General features: G+C 42.5%; 1 protein-coding gene across 1 annotated transcript in view; it reads left to right on the top strand.

The window, feature by feature from the left end:
- Positions 1-249: 249 nt before the first annotated feature.
- LOC126095526 (head-specific guanylate cyclase-like) overlaps positions 250-18505 on the top strand; it is a gene marked incomplete at its 5' end in the record, with an annotated part of 536532 nt that continues 518276 nt past the window's right edge. The window contains one exon of the mRNA XM_049910309.1: positions 250-363. Within this exon, the coding sequence (XP_049766266.1) occupies positions 250-363 (114 nt within the window). The remainder of the gene's footprint in view (positions 364-18505) is intronic.

Below are 18505 nucleotides of genomic sequence, written 5' to 3'. Positions count from 1 at the left end.
TCAGGGTCACAGGCTATTGTGGCAGGCGTGCTGCCAATGAAAATTGACAACCTCGCCGGCCGGTTGGCGACGGCACTGGTCAGGCTTCCGCGCATCGACCAGCGAGCGGCAAGTCCGGCGCCGCCGTAGCTGCAGCGTAGCGAGATGAGCGCGTGCCCCTTCAGCAGGGCTGCCGCGGCGCGCGCCAGGCCGCGGGCGGCGCCCGGCGCCGGGTCCGCGGCCGGCGGCGTCGAGGGCGGCGGCGGCGGCGGGGGCGGCGGCGCCGAGCGGAGGCCCGCCGAGGACGCGCCCGAGGAGGACCAGCAGCACGCGCTCAACCTGCGCCACCTCAGCGAGGCCGTCGCCTATCTCACGCACCCGCCGGTGAGTACCGCCAAATGCTGCACTCCGAAGGCAGAAAAAATTTTGTCTAATTCGTTCTTGTATCTTCCTACGGTCACACGCCTTCCACACCTGCCCGTACACAACAGCATCATCAGCAAACAACCGCAGATTGTTGTCGACCCTGTCCGCCAAATTATTTGTGCACCTGGAGATCAACAGCGGCCCTATCACACTTTCCTGGGGCACTCCTGACAGTTGAGGGGCCGCTTCCTTAATAAGTAGCGGCACTGCTGACACTAGATACCCATCCAGACAGTGAAACGTCCCCTTAGAAAAATTATAAATGGCTGTGCTGATAAACCTCTTACGTTATTTGATTTTCAAACAGCTGAGCAAAACTGAACGTACTAAGACATTTCTCTCTTTACTATTTCTGATAATCACTGAACTGACACACAATATATTTTTAAGGGCAACGCAATCTGACTTTCAATAATCGCTACAAAAGAATGGCCCTGACTAACAATAACCTATAACTTTCATGGATCACTTACCTCACAAAAATCTTCGTTACTCGAACTATCGCAATACAGCGAGAGCCAATACTGCCAGCTAAATAAAAGATTCTAACAACTGAGGGCACTAACTACTGGTAGGCATAGTTAGCAAATGAAATAGTTTGATGGAGAACAAACAAAGTATTTACCTTAATATATATATATATATATATATATATATATATATATATATATATATATATATATATATATATATATATATATATATATATCAGTTCATGACATCCAGTCGTACAAATTTTCTTTTTCTGACGGACGTACGTCCAGATCGTCCGCTGCCAAAACTCTAGCATCTCTCTCCCCTCAACCACCGCTCCTGGTGTCTCCCCTTCAATTGCATAACGCTACGCACTGTTCACATCCAACTGCTCAACACTACACAAGCGAATAATCCATCAATGAGTCCAACTAGCCACGGACTGCACACAGCACAGTCAGTGATTTTCATACAGAGCTCTAAGTGGCGTTACCAACATAAAAACCTAAACAGCCTACTTACATAGCCCCCATGCTCCCACAAAAATTTTACAAATGGTTTTGGGCAGTGCCCAATACATATTTCTTATTTTTTTTAACGCTAACAAATATATATGAAATCCACATAATTATTGATTCTCTGTTGATCAAAATCAAAAATTGTCCACTGTCCATGAAGACAGTCCTGATCATTTATCAAAGTAATAATTACATTGCACAAAGTCTGATCAGTGAAAGAAAATACACACGGAAGTAGTGGGTTTCCATGCAGTCTTGAAGAACATGATATATAATATATTGTTCTCTATCAAAATCTTTCATTTGCTAACTATGCCTATCAGTAGTTACTGCCTTCAGTAGTTAGAATCTTTCATTTAGCCGGCAGTACTGGCGCGCGCTGTGTTGCGGTAGTTCGAGTAACGAAGATTATTTGTGAGGTAAGTGATTCATGAAAAGTATAGGTTATTGTTAGTCAGGGCCATTCTTTTGTAGGGATTATTGAAAGATTGCGTTACACTAAAAAAGAATATTGTGTGTCAGTTTAGTGCTGATCAGAATAAGTAAAAAGAGAAAGGTCTGAGTATGTTCAGTTTTGCTCAGCTGTTTGAAAATCAAATAACGTAACAGGTTTATCAACACTGTCAATTAAAATTTTTCTAAGGGGCGTTACAACAGCACTTACGAAAAGTCGCACAGCGTGGGTTGTATTACTGACAAGACCTACAATGCGCTTCGAACACCAGCTCATCATCAGGCTACCTTCGAAATCCAACCAACAGGTTTTCCTTGAAAAAGGGACAGCCAACAGTCACATTTTATTTTTCTCACGTCTTTAATCAAGACACATTTCGGTCTGTTACCCATATACGACTGTAAATAGTACCAGTGCTTTTCATTTATTAACGTCTGTGGAAAACACAGTTAAAATCAGAAATTTAACAGAAAAGTAGCCAAAGTTGCAAGGATCACCTTTATTTACTTGATGACTAGTTTCAGGTTGTGATTGATATTCAAATCACCAAGACAGTCAACATATTCCCGAAAATACAGATATCTGTATCCTCTGTAACTGTTTATTTCCACTTTTTGTACGCAAATGTTAGTTTACTCGAAATGTATCTTGACAGATATCTGTATGCTCTGTAACTGTTCATTTGCTATGTGTTATACGTATATGTTCGCCATCTTGACGTGGTTTTTATATTTTCGGAAATACCATATTGTCTCTACGGGTGATATACAAATGTGTCTCAATCCAAAACTATTCATCAGTAAATAAAAGTGAAATTTTCAAGCTTGGCTGTTTTTCTGTTGTATTGATTAACACAAGTTGCTCTCCTGCAATTTCTCCGGTATGCTCCAAGTTCGTAAAAGCTAAAATGTTTTATTTCCAACAGTTAGCGATCCACTCCTCTACATATTGGACGCTCCGACTTAGACACTTTATTGTAGAGTTTGACCAACTGTGCAGTACCCTCGTCACAGAAGACAGCCACCTGTACTTTCCGCGAATTTCCTACGCTGATTCGGAGCTCTGGTATGTGCCGGTATGTTGTCTTCATAACCAGCCAGTCACGAGAGAAAAAAGGTGGTAATTGGAGGGAGCCAAGTCCGTACTGTGCAGTGGATAATAAACACTTCCCGCTGCTGGAGCATCTTCACTGCCACAGCAGCGTGCAGACGAGAATTGTCATGAAGAAGGAAATGCAAGACGGTTACTTTATGTTAAGTATACGTGGAGCCAAGCGATATCTCTCAGCAGGCACTAGTACTTGGCGGTTAACGGTAGGCATCTTTACGTGCTCACTGCGCGTTCGGAACGGAGAAATGCGGCGCGACTCGACACTGTTCAACACATCTGTGCGAAGCTTCATACGATTTGCACTGTGGTTGCCATGTCACTAAGAATCTGACCTTGATAAACAAACAGCCCTCATATTTTCAAAGTGAAGTGTCTCCAAGAAACAAATACTTTAAGGTAAAACATTGCCTGTTTAATGTTCGTCCCTGCAGACAACTTTTTGGTACGTTCATCTACCTTTATGTTCTCAGAAGAGACTTTTTAACATGTGGTGGATAACGCCGTTGGAGATATTTTGGACCATTACCATACCACTTACTTCTAAATTCCAGTTAAGTAAATGATTAAATTTACCCATTCAATGTGAGAAAACGGAATACCATTTACGTCGTCTCGAGTAATGTATAATTTGGAAGATTTAAAAAACTATATATGCGCCTTAATCTAAAAATGCCGACTAAATAAGGTAAACTTCGTACAAAATGTAGCCTCGTGTTTATTTCCTCAGAATAGCATTCACTACCACTGAAAGAAAACTCCTGTTGGTGAGGTGGATTAGCATAATGTTCATTAGTAAAACCATAGTTTCCTTAAAAGATCATTCACGCCATCTGTCCTTCCGAAGCGCCTACGAAGACTGCAATACGTAGCAGAACATACCGTCATACGGTCATGGTCGTAAGGCAATGCAGATAAATCTTGGTAGTCGTCCCATGATATAGGTCTACTTGTGTCTTCCTGGATACAACGTTTTTATCCATCAAATTATGAACGTTGCTTCTGCCCTGTGCAAAACAACAATTAGATTGGTTACAACGTGCAACAGGAGGAATATTTCCATTTAATTTATTTACTGTTAATAAACCTAAATATGCCACCCGGGAATCTTGGTACCTAAAATTATTTTGTATATGGGGAAGCTGCACCGTTAGAAATGCAGTCGATAAACATATTGTACTAACAATAATATGAACAGATTGCGCTAACTATAGGTAGTTGAATGCCAAAAAGACGGATTAACACATATAAAGCTGTACAAAAAGTGGTTTACTGCTGTATTTCTTTCTTTATTTTAATTCGTAACTACGGTGCTCAGTCGCCATCGACATGGTACATTAAAATGTATTACGTCTGCCGGGTGGTCAGGAAGCCTGCTAAGAAGTGACAGTATGGGGCATACTGAAGGGAAAAATCCGCATCGCTCTCGTATCTGTACCTATTTGAAATTGATGACACTTCCCTTGTTAATCCTATGATTGGTCACATCGAGCTTCTTACTTTGTCAAATTTTGGAATCTTAATTACAAGGAGCAATTGAATCACTGAAGAGCTATTAATTTAGTGTCATCCAAATCGTCCTCATCCGTGACAGCTTCAGTTACCTGCATCCGAGTTACTTCTGCGAATAGCAAGATTATATCGTTTTCTCCATTCGTTATTGTGTACGTATGCAGCTATCAATGCACATGCGCATTACGGAAAGTCGGTAAGTGATTACTGACAAAGTTTTACACCTGAAATGTGTGTAAAATCTCTTTGTTACTGACTGAGTGAAATAATTAGAAAGTTGAGGAAATAAATGATTGCAACAGTAAAATTGTTAAATAAATAAAGTTCTTTATCAATTACTCCTGTCTCCTTTGTTTTCTACATGTATTTAAAATGACTACCATCACCATCTGAGCCCATGCCACTGACCACGTTAAACGCATCTAAATAGACTTTATATCGTTTACTTTCTGAAGTTTAGTGGTGTCTTGTTACCTACGCCGGCCGAAGTGGCCGTGCGGTTAAAGGCGCTGCAGTCTGGAACCGCAAGACCGCTACGGTCGCAGGTTCGAATCCTGCCTCGGGCATGGATGTTTGTGATGTCCTTAGGTTAGTTAGGTTTAACTAGTTCTAAGTTCTAGGGGACTAATGACCTCAGCAGTTGAGTCCCATAGTGCTCAGAGCCATTTGAACCATTTTTTTTGTTACCTACGGTTGCTTCAAATGTTCATCGAAGGCAGAAGTCCGTAGACAGTTAATCCATGCAACATGAGGAAAAGCTTCATTACCACTCCCCAGTTTAATAAGTAGATTGGAAAGAATGTCTTTGACGTAAACTTTTAAGTATAAATTATAATGAGTTCGCGGTTTTTAGTCCTACTGTGACACAAGCTATTTATTTTCTAATTGTGTACAAATGGCAACCAAAATGAACATGTATAGCGTACAGTATTCTTTGGAAGATACAATGGTCCGGTTACATCTCTGAATGAAAGACCACTCCAGACAATTAAACCTTTTAGACAGAGCTTCGTTCTCAAGAAGACGTATGAGCATTTTTAACAACGCTATAGAGTGCACGGTTTCATGGGTCTACCGTCCTCTCTGAGTGAAACTGTGTATCATCGGATCAAATGATTTTTCCTAAGATGCTCTCATCGTTCTAGGACCTTGTTTTGAGGCCACACACACAATTTAGCACGTAGAATGTGGCGTACTCTGGCAGTTCTAAGCCATGCTCAATCGTGCTTTGTTTGGCAGGTTGCAGGTTGCGAAGATGCTAGAGCTTCTATCTACATGATGCCTTTCAGATCTTCTGTTGTACGCATCACACATTGTGACTGAGATTTCGAACCTATTGCGTAGTCTTGAAACCACACGGCAAACTGAGTTTCAATGCGTTACAATGCACAGGATTCGAACCTGCGACCGTAGCAGTCGGACTGAAGCGCCTAGAACCGTTCAGCCACACCGGCCGGCAATCCCATTTCCACTTAACTGGATAAGTAAATAAGCAGAACGTCCGTTACTGGGCACGAATAAATCCTGCCGTGCATCACTAGTATCCGTTACACAGTGCTAAAGTTAGTGTATGGCGTGCGGTGTCGTGTCGTGTCGTGGAATGATACGTCCTTACTTCTATGAAGGGGAAGGATGCTCTGCTGTCAGCGTGATGTCTGAAAGTTATATCAACAGACAGAGACTTATTTGACTCCAAGGCTTCATTTCTCATCCAGATAACGACATTTGGCACATCTGCTTTCAACAGAATGCAGCCACGTCGCACACTACCCTACTGCCTACGGCTGTTTTAGTACAGCGTAAGTTAGAGTACTTCTGACACAGCTTGGCCTCCCCGATCTCCAGACCTCCAGAATGTGACTCATTTTTATGACGACGCATGAAGAGCGTTCTCTGCGAGACTAGGCCAAAACTCATTGCTGATCTCAGGACCTAGATCGAAGAAAACAACGCAATCATCTCGGAGAAGACACTTTACTTTCTGAATGTGTAGGGTGCAATGGACCATACTAAAATGACTTCATTTTTAAAAATTGTAATACAAACTTTTTGGCATCAGATAAGGTTTTGAAAGTATCCTTCATTTTTCTTTTTAAAGTAAAATTTCTCCATTTCTTTGCGCCAAAAATTGGACGGTAAATGCTGAGAAACAAACATTTCCCATGCCTTAAACATGACTGCCTCTTCAGCAACTGTAAACTTGGAGATGTTATTGGAACCCTTGACCTACTTTTCTACAGTTTTAAAATTTTGTACTTCATAAAGCATAATTAAGCTTGTTACATCAGATGTTGATTAAGCACAATGAATAAATCCAAAATGGCTCGTGTCATACTCGACATCCATCTTATGAAAACAGATGATCACAACCCATGTCTTACGATGCGCCGGCCGCCATGGCCGAGCTGTTATAGGCGCTTCAGTCCGGAACAGCGTGACTGGAACTGTCACAGGTCCGAATCCTGCCTCGGGTATGGATGTGTGTGATGTCCTTAGGTTAGTTACGTTTAAGTGGTTCTAAACTCTAGGGGACTGATGACCTCTAATGTTAAGTCCCATAGTGCTCGGAGCCAGTTGAACCATTTGAACTTACGATGCAGCTCTATAATATTACAGGTGTGCAGATCACGTGGCAAATGTAGTGGCCAATTCCCTTAAGGCTCCTGTCGATGTAAACGTTGACTTGCATACAATGAAGCACCGCAGTGCCTTCTGGTTTGCAGCAGTATACATATGACATCACAAGTCGAAGTTGACAATGAAAGGCTCCTGTCGATGTAAACGTTGACTTGTATACAATGAAGCACAGCAATGCCATCTGGTTTGCAGCAGTATACATATGACATCACAAGTCGAAGATGACATTGAAATGTCGAAACCTAGGTTAAGATTTCCAATAAAGCTACATATGCAAGCTGTTGGCTGAATTTCTTCAACTTCTCCAAGTTCACTTTCCGATCAGGTTGGCATTTACGTGAAGTGATGGAATTGCATTCGGAAAGACGCCGTTTCAAACACTGTCCGGCCATCCAGATTTAGGTTTACTATGGTTTCAGTGCATCGTTCGAGGTAAACACCGGGATTGTTCCTTCGCAAAGGACACGGACTTTTTCCTACTCCATACTGCTGCTATTCAAGCTTGTGCTTCGTCTCTAATGATCTTGGGGTAGACTGAATACCAAATACTTGTCAGCCACAATTCTTTTAAGAAATACTCATACTGCGTCCTATAGTCTGCCGCCTGCATATTCAGTGCTGGAATACTCCCCTGTTGTAACGGAGACTCCTGTTCCCAGCTTGCAGCTAGCGCACGGTGACGTGAAAACAACAGCCATGACGTTGCGTTGCCGCTGCGGCACGCTGGTCACGCATGGCCGTCTACGAAGCCACAGCTGCAGCGGGCGGGCGCACTGCCCACGCGTCACGCCACGCCACGTCCCCCTTCTGTCAGCCTTGTACGTGCTCCAGCAACGAACGTCTCTGCAACTCCAACTTGGACCAACACTGTGTGCACCGACACAGCAGCGGACACGAATGTAGAACAGGACGCAAAGGAGTTTTATACTTGGAGTAGTAGCTCAGTCTTTGAGGGATAAAATTTTATTCGTTGGTAGCACAGATTCGAGGGCCCCACCTCGAGCCTATCTTCTGGAGTGGGGGTCTCCTCCCAGCCGAGGCTTGCGTTCCCTGTGACTATGGAAAAATTCGATTTGCTGGACGCATCTTGCTTCCAAAAATACCTGATTTTAAATTGCTCAATTTTTTCATTTTATTTTATTTTTATTTTATTCTATTTTTTATTTATTTTTTATTTTTTGCGCCACCTTACACAAGACATTGTGAACTTTCTAGTAATGATCGCAATCGGTCAACAACACCAACCAACGATCGCTACCCACAAAACATTTCTAATAGGTACAATGAAGAGAATGCAATAACAGGGCACACTACCCGTTTGCACTCAATTAGCATGGTTTTGTCGACGCAGAAAGTATGAAACCGATTCCACATTAGGGGTGGGAAAAACCGACCGGTTAAAACCAAAACCGGTATTTTAGTTCGGAAAAACCGGTAGGTTTCGGTGCTTGGTCCCGGTTGTAATAGGTTTATTTTATTTTTTACTAACAACAGAGCCTTTCTTATGTTGTACTAACAATCGGGTAAAGAACGAAAATAACAATTAGCCATAGCAGCAGTGGTAAAAGTTTTGTATTCCAATAAACCATTGTATAGAGCAAATAACATTAATTCGTGAAATTTCCACTGCTTTGAAATATTGCGTTGTTATAAAAATAGGGAAACCGATTAGCGATATTTTGATAATGCTGAAAGAGACGATCAATAAAGACATGGCATAACAGTAGGGGTACAGCATTTCTGAGACAATACGGTACCTGTTACCACGTGGCGGGACCTATTGGATGGTACCCCTGTACGAGACTTGCCCCATTTGGCCTGTATGGTAGTTTCTCGCTGTCGCTAGATGTTGCATTACAGAACTGCACCACCCCTAGCCTAGAAGTATTTTACGATGTGCGGTATAAATGAAGTACAATGCTCCTTTTTCTTTGAAGGACTGAGAACAGGGAAACTTGCGACATCACATGAGAAAATTTAAAAAATGGTTCAAATGGCTCTGAGCACTATGGGACTTAACTTCTGCCGGCCGCGGTGGTCTAGTGGTTCTAGGCGTTCAGTCCGGAACCGCGCGACTGCTACGGTCGCAGGGACGAATCCTGCCTTGGCCATGGATGTTTGTGATGTCCTTAGGTTAGTTAGGTTTAAGTAGTTCTAAGTTCTAGGGGACTGATGGCCACAGATGTTAAGTCCCATAGTGCTCAGAGCCATTTGAACCATTTGAACTTAACTTCTGAGGTCATCAGTCCCCTAGAACTTAAAACTACTTAAACCTAACCAACCTAAGGACATCACACACATCCATGCCCCAAGCAGGATTCGAACTTGCGACCGTAGCCGTCACGCGGTTCCAGACTGTAGCGCCTAGAACCGCTCGGCCACACCGGTCGACGGAAATTTAAAGCTTAAAGATTCATTCATAGTTTACAATAGCTGGTAGTAGCTGATCTGTTGTCGTGTCTACATAATATGCATTTAACAGTTTGTAGCACTTGGAAACTGACAGTTTAACACGAAAAATAGGGTTCCCAATCTTAGTTTCCACCCCTTTACACTCTCTGTTCGTAATGCCCAAACATTGATATGGTTCCTGATTGCAACATGATTTCTGAGTAGGGTTTTAAAAAATTAGAGTCACTTGGAGAACTCTGGTGATTTTTTTTTTTTTGTATTGTTCAAACACTTATCACTTTTCGTGAAAAGCACGAACGGTGGGCGGACTAAGTTTTCTTTTATTTGTCTGTTTAATTTAAATTTTTTATCCTATGCATCATGAAGCTTCAATCTTTCTTCGATTTCTACGTTTCTTACAGAAACTGCCTCTGCCTCGGGCAGAGGCAGTTTCAGATAAGTTTTTACAGTTTGACGATAATTTATGGATTTGTAGCTTTCGTTTGACGATGTCCACTATGGACAAACGGTAGTTACTGTTATCTTGAAGAAGGTTGGTTTATCCCGACTCAAACCTAGGTAAATTCGAGGTAAACGGTGCAACTGAGCCTGCTGATTATTAAAATTAAAATTAATTTTTATTTCGAGTGGTTTTAACATGCAGGTTAATCTGGCGTTGAGAAACATCGACATAACCAAAAACTGGTTGTCTCAGCGATAACCATCATTCTCACTCCATGTGATCAATTTGACCTCTAGGAGTCACTCACTAACAGTAATACTCCTTTTCCGTCTGTCCATCGTGATGCGCTGGTAAAGTGCGCAAGAGGAAACGTGGAATGGAATCTGGATTTATAGAGTCGGGTTGCCCTCACAGACCAATTGCCTGACGCCTGACGATCGCTGCAGGAGAGGATAGAGGCGGCCTGTCAACCACAACATATTTCAGGCATACAGACAACGGGGTGAGTCACGTTTCTGTGTCGATATCATGTACGGATGTCTGAGGCATCTCACTGCGGTCGAGCGTAATCTGAGGGCTACGGCCGCGCAGTGGTTTGAGACGCCATGTCCGAACTGCGAGGACCCTCCCGCCAGACAGAGTCCTCCCCCGGGCAAGGGTGTGTGTGTGTCAGTCTTAGTATAAGTTAGTTTAAGTTAGTTTAATTAGTGTGTAAGTCTAGGGACCGACGACCTCAGCCAGCCGATGTGACCGAGCGGTTCTAGGCGCTGCAGTCCAGAACCTCGCTGCTGCTGCTACTGTCCCAGGTTAGAATCCTGCCTCGGGCATGGATGTGTGTGAAGTCCTTACTTTAGATAGGTTTAAGTAGTTCTAAGTCTAGGTGACTGATGACCTCAGATGCTAAGTCCCATTGCGCTTAGAGCCATTTAAACCATTCGACGACCTCAACAAGTTGGTCCCTTACGAATTCACACACATTTGAGGGCTACGCTTGAACGGGACTTGTTCCCCATTCCCCACTCATTTTTCTAGAGGACGTAGTACCAACACTACACGCAGACCTCATAACCACTTCTTCCAGATGGCGAAAATCAACAGAATGGATTGGCACGCAGTGTCTGCAGAATGTGTGACCATGCGTTGGATCAAATGAAGCTTGCATGTGTCATCGTAGGACGCTTCCTCACCCATTCGATGACCTGAGGCTATCCTCCATCGAAGACTTTGGGAAGCTTGAGCATCAACTTCTAGGCTATCTTTGCGATAGCATACCACTAAGGATTCCTGCACGTCAACGGAGTGGATCAACACTGTAGAGATCATTACTCAGTATCAGACTTTCAGTTCATAGATGCGATACGACGTGCACCGTGAAACAAAACAATCTTCATTTGGTTTATTGTTTTGCTCTTATTTCACGATACACCGATTTTCATGATATCAGAATGTTTATTCTTTCCTTCCCTGTTCCCCATGAATCTATGCTCTTTCACCTTCACCGAAATACAGATGGTTTAAAACTGTTTTTCAGCAGTTTGTTAAGAACAAGGCAATAAGCTAGAAATTTCATCCTCGCACCCACAAAACAATTTCTGGGCGATGAGAACAGTATAAACCACAGCCTTCTCGTGTTTGAACACAGCATCAACGCTGAGGAACAAACTCCGTACTATGAAGTGAAACAGCTTACCAACATGGAAACATAATCCATGGGCAGTAATGCATACTTGAAGGTATCAGTGGGGTCATTGGAATATAAGATATGGCTAATCAAATCATCATCGAACACCAATATGTATCACTCTTGAGACTTAAACTCGACCAGAAGCTCATAACAGTGTGCAACAAAACCCACTGACCAAGTGAGGTCCTTACACTGCTCTGATAGGGTTCGCAAGTACGACATTCAGTTCTGCAGCGACTTTTGCAGCTGTCGTCCTCTTATTTTTCGTCACAATCCTTCTCCATAGCCACACATTCATCCGCGTTGTGAGTCACCGAGCCGGCCGCAGTGGCCGAGCGGTTCTAGGTGCTACAGTCTGGAACCGCGCGACCGCTACCGTCGCAGGTTCGAATCCTGCCTCGGGCATGGATGTGTGTAATGTTCTTAGGTTAGTTAGGTTTAAGTAGTTCTAAGTTCTAGGGGACTAATGACCTCACAAGTTAAGTCCCATTGTACAATTTGTCTCACCGTATGATGGTTTTTACTTTCATTGTATGCCGTCTGAATGTTTGTCGATACTGTGCCTCTTTAAACAAATACTTAGGTTCCCTTGGTTACAGAAGTACCTACCATGCAAGCACCAACAGTTTTTCACGATTCGAATTAACTTAGCATTGACGTAATACAACCACAACTACACACAACACTGTTGTCACCACTACTGACTCGCACAACGCGTTGAGGACATTGCATAGATGCCGATCGTTGTTAATAACTACATTGTGACCATCAGTCTTGACTGGCATCTGCATTTATGTTCAAATACGTTTTTCCAATTTTTTTATATTCTTAAATTTTACAAACAGATTTCTGTCCAACTCATCTACATAATGTGAAATATGTAGAATGCCTAGTTAGATATATGAGAGGGCTTGATGTATGTCACCAGGTTAAATAAAACGATAAATAAAAATAGACAAATAAATTCAAGTTTGTCACAGGTGCCGTTCTTGGTTAAGTAAAACTGTGAATCTTGCTGGCTTCGCTAGCGTCTGATTTTAAATTCAAGCATATGTATTTCGCTGTATTTCCATATTTTTATACAGCCCCTATAGTTTCACGGACGAAAATGCCACCCAATGCAGGGTTTCGACGTATTTGGCCATCATCTTCGATGGAAATGGCTTCCGGACCAATACTATCTTCTAAACGGTAAACTATGTGGCTTCATTAAAAAAACTCCGTATTTCGCTGTTCCTGTGACACCATCGAGGATGAAAACCTTCGCACACCTTGCATAATGCCTCCGAATGCCAGGACGCTCAACAATTACCATCAATTTTCGAACTGAAACAGGTTTAATTAGGAAGTGAACAGTCTTTCAATTTCGATTTCTGCAGGCTTCACAAAAAACGATTCCTGTGCACTTGTCTACATCGGACATATAGTGTTCGTTTGGTATACAGGGAAACACCTACAGTTACTAAATTTTATTCGGTATTTCAATGGATTTCGTGGCAGTATTAGGGCCAAAATAGATTTTCCCTACTATGGAGTATGGTAGGTATGCTTAATTCCGTGACCTTTTTTAACTAATGTTCTGCAATATTCATAAATAAAGAAAACGTCATTGAGAAAACAGCTGAGGAACACGGGCTTAACGTTCTAGTACACCTTTTTTCATTTTTATAATATTCTTAACTTTTACACATGAAGTGACAATTGATAAAAATTAATTCTGTGACATTGGCTCCCAAAAGTGAAACACGACTCTTAAATTTGCGACAGTGTCGTACTAATTCCAGGACGTGGGCCAATGATTAGAGTTACTAACAGTAGATCGCGGGGCCCTACGTTCAATTCGCGACTGGGTCGTATGTTTTCTTATTTCAAGGACTATGTGTTGTTCTCACAATATTATCTCACCTTCATCGACCTGCAAGTCGCCGAAGTGACGTCAAACAGAAAGGCCGAACCAACCCCGAACAGGATGTCCCGGTCAATAATACCTTACGATCATTTCATGTTTCCGTGAGGCAAAGTACATTGAACATAAAATTGCCCCTTTGAAACATTAAACAGTGAGCTACTACATTGTGTTAATACTGCTAACACATTAATATGACGAGAAAGGCCTAAATGACAAAATCCACAAAAAATAATTCTGCTCTAGTGACATATGTACAAGAAAAAAAGAAATAGATTAAAAATAATAATAAAGGAAGGTAGGTGAATCAACACAGAAGGAGAAATAAGAATCTGCAAATACTGAACAGATATACAACGTCTTCGTGATAATGGCGCCCTTATTTGGTGTGGTAGCACTGAGGACAGGAACAGCACTTTGTGCAATTTCCTCCGATACGATTCTTTGTGTCATATTTATAGTCCATAGTGCACACAGAACAAATGGTGTTATAATGAGATTTGGCGTGTCTTCCCCCGAGTCTTCTTCCATTTATTCTCTATGACTTTTTACAAGATGGACCAGATTCAGGATTAGCATTGCTTGTAGTTGTGCATATGGCATGAACTTTTTCAGGCTCTGATAATCTGCGAGTGCTCCTCGCTGGAGACGGTTCACATACAAGAGGTCTGAATAACTTCAGCAATTGGCTTATCGCAGACAGATGAGTGTGGAACGGCCTCTGGTGGCATTGAATGTTAAAATAGTGGTTCCCTGCCTTTTTGAAATCGCATTTAACAATTTGACAACATTAGGATTAAAGAGTTCATGAAAATCGTAACTGTTTGGACCCTTTCCAGGATACCTCCTCATATGCGAATCGGGTCCTGTCTCCCAGTAACATTTCAGTGCTATGTGGATAAGGATATCTAGCGTCTGCAGTAGATGCGTCGCATGCGACGGGAACATAATTAAAAGATGCCAGTTTCTTCAACCTTTTGCAGTGCTTCTAGAGAAAAATGTGAATCGTGAGAATCTATCAGCAGCTTGGCGGCAGTTAGTAGTTAGTTATCTGATGATGATGTTTAGTTTGTGGGGTGCTCAAAAAAAGAAAATGGTTCAAATGGCTCTGAGCACTATGGGACTTAACAGCTGTGGTCATCAGTCCCCTAAAACTTCGAACTACTTAAACCTAACTATCCTAAGGACATCACACACATCCATGCCCGAGGCAGGATTCGAACCTGCGACCGTAGCAGTCGCACGGTTCCAGACTGCGCGCGTAGAACCGCGAGATCACCGCGGCCGGCAGGGGGCGCTCAACTGCGCGGTCATCAGCACCCCTACAAAGTCCCAATTGTTTCCGCAGCCGATTTTTTACATAGTCCGATCTAGCCACTGTCACAAATGGTGATGATGATGATGAATAAATGATGAGGACAACACAAACACCCAGTTCCTGGACAGAGTAAATACCCAACCCAGCCGGACTCGAAGCCGGGACCCTGCAATCCAGAGGCAGCAACATTAGCCACTAGACCATGACTTTCAGCAAGTTACCTCATGAAATACAGCACCCATTACACGAAAATGCCACTGGATATCCAACGTTTTGGAGTAACTCTTGGATGGTTTCACGGCGTGCATCAACTTTGAATGCTGTGATATTGTACTAATATTTAAATATTAGTGGAGTTGGTCGGGACTTCTTAGGAGCATTGCGACACTCAAGGACTGTTGTTGTTTTTCCTCTTTCGGTCCAAGCTCCTCCGTAGATATATTTTTTCATGGTGCTTGTCACACTTTTTGACCCAGCTGTGAAAAACATCATCCCAGTTTCATTAAAATACCGTGTATGTTTAGGGGAATATCTCAAATTGTGTCCATCAATGACATCCTTAAGACAGTCCTAAAATCCTTGAATTAATAAGGAATTAGCAGAGATGAGTGATACCTAGATAAATTTTGAGGTGTTCGGGAAGTAGGATTCAATCGGCTCTTAAAACCAGGACACTACATTTTTCCACCACGTTCCCTTTCAGAACTGAACCTTACTGTTGCGTTGTGCTTTTCTCTCAGGTTGTGAGGGTCGGCCGCGGTGGCCGAGCGGTTCTAGGCGCTTCCGTCCGGAACCGTGCCACTGCTACGGTCGCAGGTTCGAATGCTGCCTCGAGCATGGATGTGTGTGATGTCCTTAGGTTAGTTAGGTTTAAGAAGTTCTAAATTCTAGGGGACTGATGACCTCAGATGTTAAGTCCCATTGTGCTCAGAGCCATTCGAACCATTTTCAGTTGGTGAGCAAGTTTTCTTGTGAGCATAACAGCGAGTGCAAATCCGATTGCCTGTATTTTAGATGTGTGTGGTGCGAACTGTTGTTCAACCTCCGAAGACAGAGCAAAGGGCCTACACATCTTTGAAAGTTGAGATTTCTGAAATTGGTTTGTGATGCAGTTGAGGTCCTCTGTAACTTTAACATTTTCTCTTTGAGTGTTGCTCGGTATTGAATAAAACTTCGAAGCTTTGTAAATGACCCATTTTTCCTGTAAAATTTTCCGTACTTAGTTCAAACACGTTTCATCACATGGTTCTACGGAATCTTTTCGAGTTTTAGTTTTTTCTTTACATTTCCCATTGATGAGAGCAGACCAAAATCTACAAGTAACAACACAGAAGTTACTCTGTATTCTATCACACTGGGTAGTTCCCTCCGAAAGTAACTACACAGAAGCCTTATACTCATTGTTGTACAGTAGGATAGACTTGGCCAAGTTTTGCGCCATTTTAGTACCATAAAAATTAATGGTAATTGTGCAGGGTGTCACAAAATGATACCAACAAACTGCAAGAGACTATACTGGGTACCTTGAGGAATAAATGAAGGATAGAGGGCCGTGTATGGGAACGTCGTCCAGCGATGCTACAGAGCGATGAAGTTATAGGCACCGGTACTTTCGGCAGCAAATGTGTCATCGTACGCTGACGGCCAGTAGACAGAACGTCTCGCAATGTTGTTCGTAATTCAGTGATCGGGACTGACTTCCACACTGCCAGTGGAAAAGATAGAAACAGCAGTCAGCTACGAGCGTTTTTGGCTCGGTGAGTGACGGTTTCGGACATACGTTTCCAGCGCCAAATCCGTGTCAAAAAGCGTCATCCATCAACGCAACAGACCATAGCTTTCAGAGGAGACTAAATTTGTCGGGGCAGCAGAAGGCTCCGTTTTCTTCAATAGCGATCGTGCCAATCAGTCGCGATCATGAGAAAGTAACAGCACTGCGACACGTTCCGCCGATGGTCGGTCAGCGTACAGAGTCACATTTGCTCCCGAAAGGGTGGTCTAGCAGTTGTCGCCAGCACATATAACTTAGACGCTCTGTAGCTGGAAGGCGTTTATATACACAGATTCCTATCTCCAGCTTTTTCCCCAAGTGACCTTCTTCAAAGTTTGTTGATATCGTTTTGTAACACGCTTTATATTTGCTTGTCCACACACTTCACGGAATGTAAATTCTCGTGTAGCAGCACTATCATGAACCCTTTTATTTCATCACCTGTTTTGTTTATATTTACTATGGAAATCCTGGTTAAGTGAGAGACCATATTTAGTAAACGCGAAAATAAAATGTGGAATGTGAAAGATGTTTCATTACCGTGTAGACGCGAAATTATTATAATAATGACGTGCATTGATTCCGTGTAAGATTATCTATCAAACGTTATTAAGTTTCTGCATTTATAATTACCTCTCAAATAGTATTTCTTCAGTGTTTTACCAACGTTCACGCCAAAACAAGTGTTGTAGTCATATCCTTTGCAACAGGGAGATGGTGTACTGGAAAGCAAGGATCTTACATAGCCTATTCGATATTCAAGAGTTTACCAGATGAACACCGTGGCAGGCTGCTACGCCAAGTATTTCAGTATTAGGGGGTATCACGGAATTAGGCGTAAGAGTGGGAGACGAAGAACGAAGTGCTCGGATTAGAAAGTGTGAAAGAGAGGGACGAAGTTTTTCGCCCTTACTTTTAAATCGATACATCGAAGAAGCAATTACGGAAGTAACAGAAAGATTCAAAAGAGGAATTAAAATTCAAGATAAATGGATATCAATGATAAAATTCGCTGGCGGCGTTGTTATCCTCAATGCCCGTGAAGAAGAATTACTGGGTCTACTGAACTGAATGAACAGTCTAATGAGCACAGAATATGGACTGAGAGTAAATCGTAGAAAGACGAAATTAATGAGAAGTAACAGTAAAGGGAAGAGCGAGAAACTTCAATTAGGACTGGTGGTCAGGAAGTAGTTGAAGTTATGAAGAAATCTGCTGCCTAAGCAGCAAAATAACCCGTGACGGGCGAAGCAAGGAGGACATTAAAAGCAGACAAGTAATGTCAAAAAGAGCATTCCTGGCGAAGAGAAATGTACTAGTAACAAATTTTGCGGATGTAACTTCTGACAATGTAAGTATGGAGCACAGCACTGTGCTGTTGTGAAACACGAACTGTGGGAAAACTGGAAAGGAAGAGAGTCGAATAATTTGAGATGCGGTGCTACAGAAGAATGTTGAAAATTGGGTGGTGATAAGATCAGGAATGAGGATGTTGTCCGGAGAATCAGCGAGGATAGGAGTATACAGAAAACACTGAGAAGAACAAGGGATAGGCTAGTAGGACATGTGTTAAGACATCAGGGAGTAACTACCATGCTAATGGAGGCAGCTGTACAATATAAAATCTGTACAGGGAAACAGAGATTGGAATACACCCAGTGAAATATCGAGGACGTACGTTGCAATTGCTACTCTGAGATGAAGAGGCTTCCACAGGAGAGGTATTCGTGGCGGGCAGTATCAAACCAGTCAGAAAACCTATGGAAAAAAAGGTAAAGTTCTTAATATCGCTTTGCCAGCCTCAACAAAATAGCACTCTCCACGGAAATCAGTATGGGCACCGACACCATCGTTCTAGTGAAACT

The sequence above is a fragment of the Schistocerca cancellata genome, chromosome 8, assembly GCF_023864275.1.
Source record: "Schistocerca cancellata isolate TAMUIC-IGC-003103 chromosome 8, iqSchCanc2.1, whole genome shotgun sequence".
Taxonomy (NCBI): Eukaryota; Metazoa; Arthropoda; class Insecta; order Orthoptera; family Acrididae; genus Schistocerca; species Schistocerca cancellata.
The sequence above is the reverse complement of the archived record's forward strand: the minus strand, read 5'-3'. Positions and strand labels throughout refer to the sequence as shown.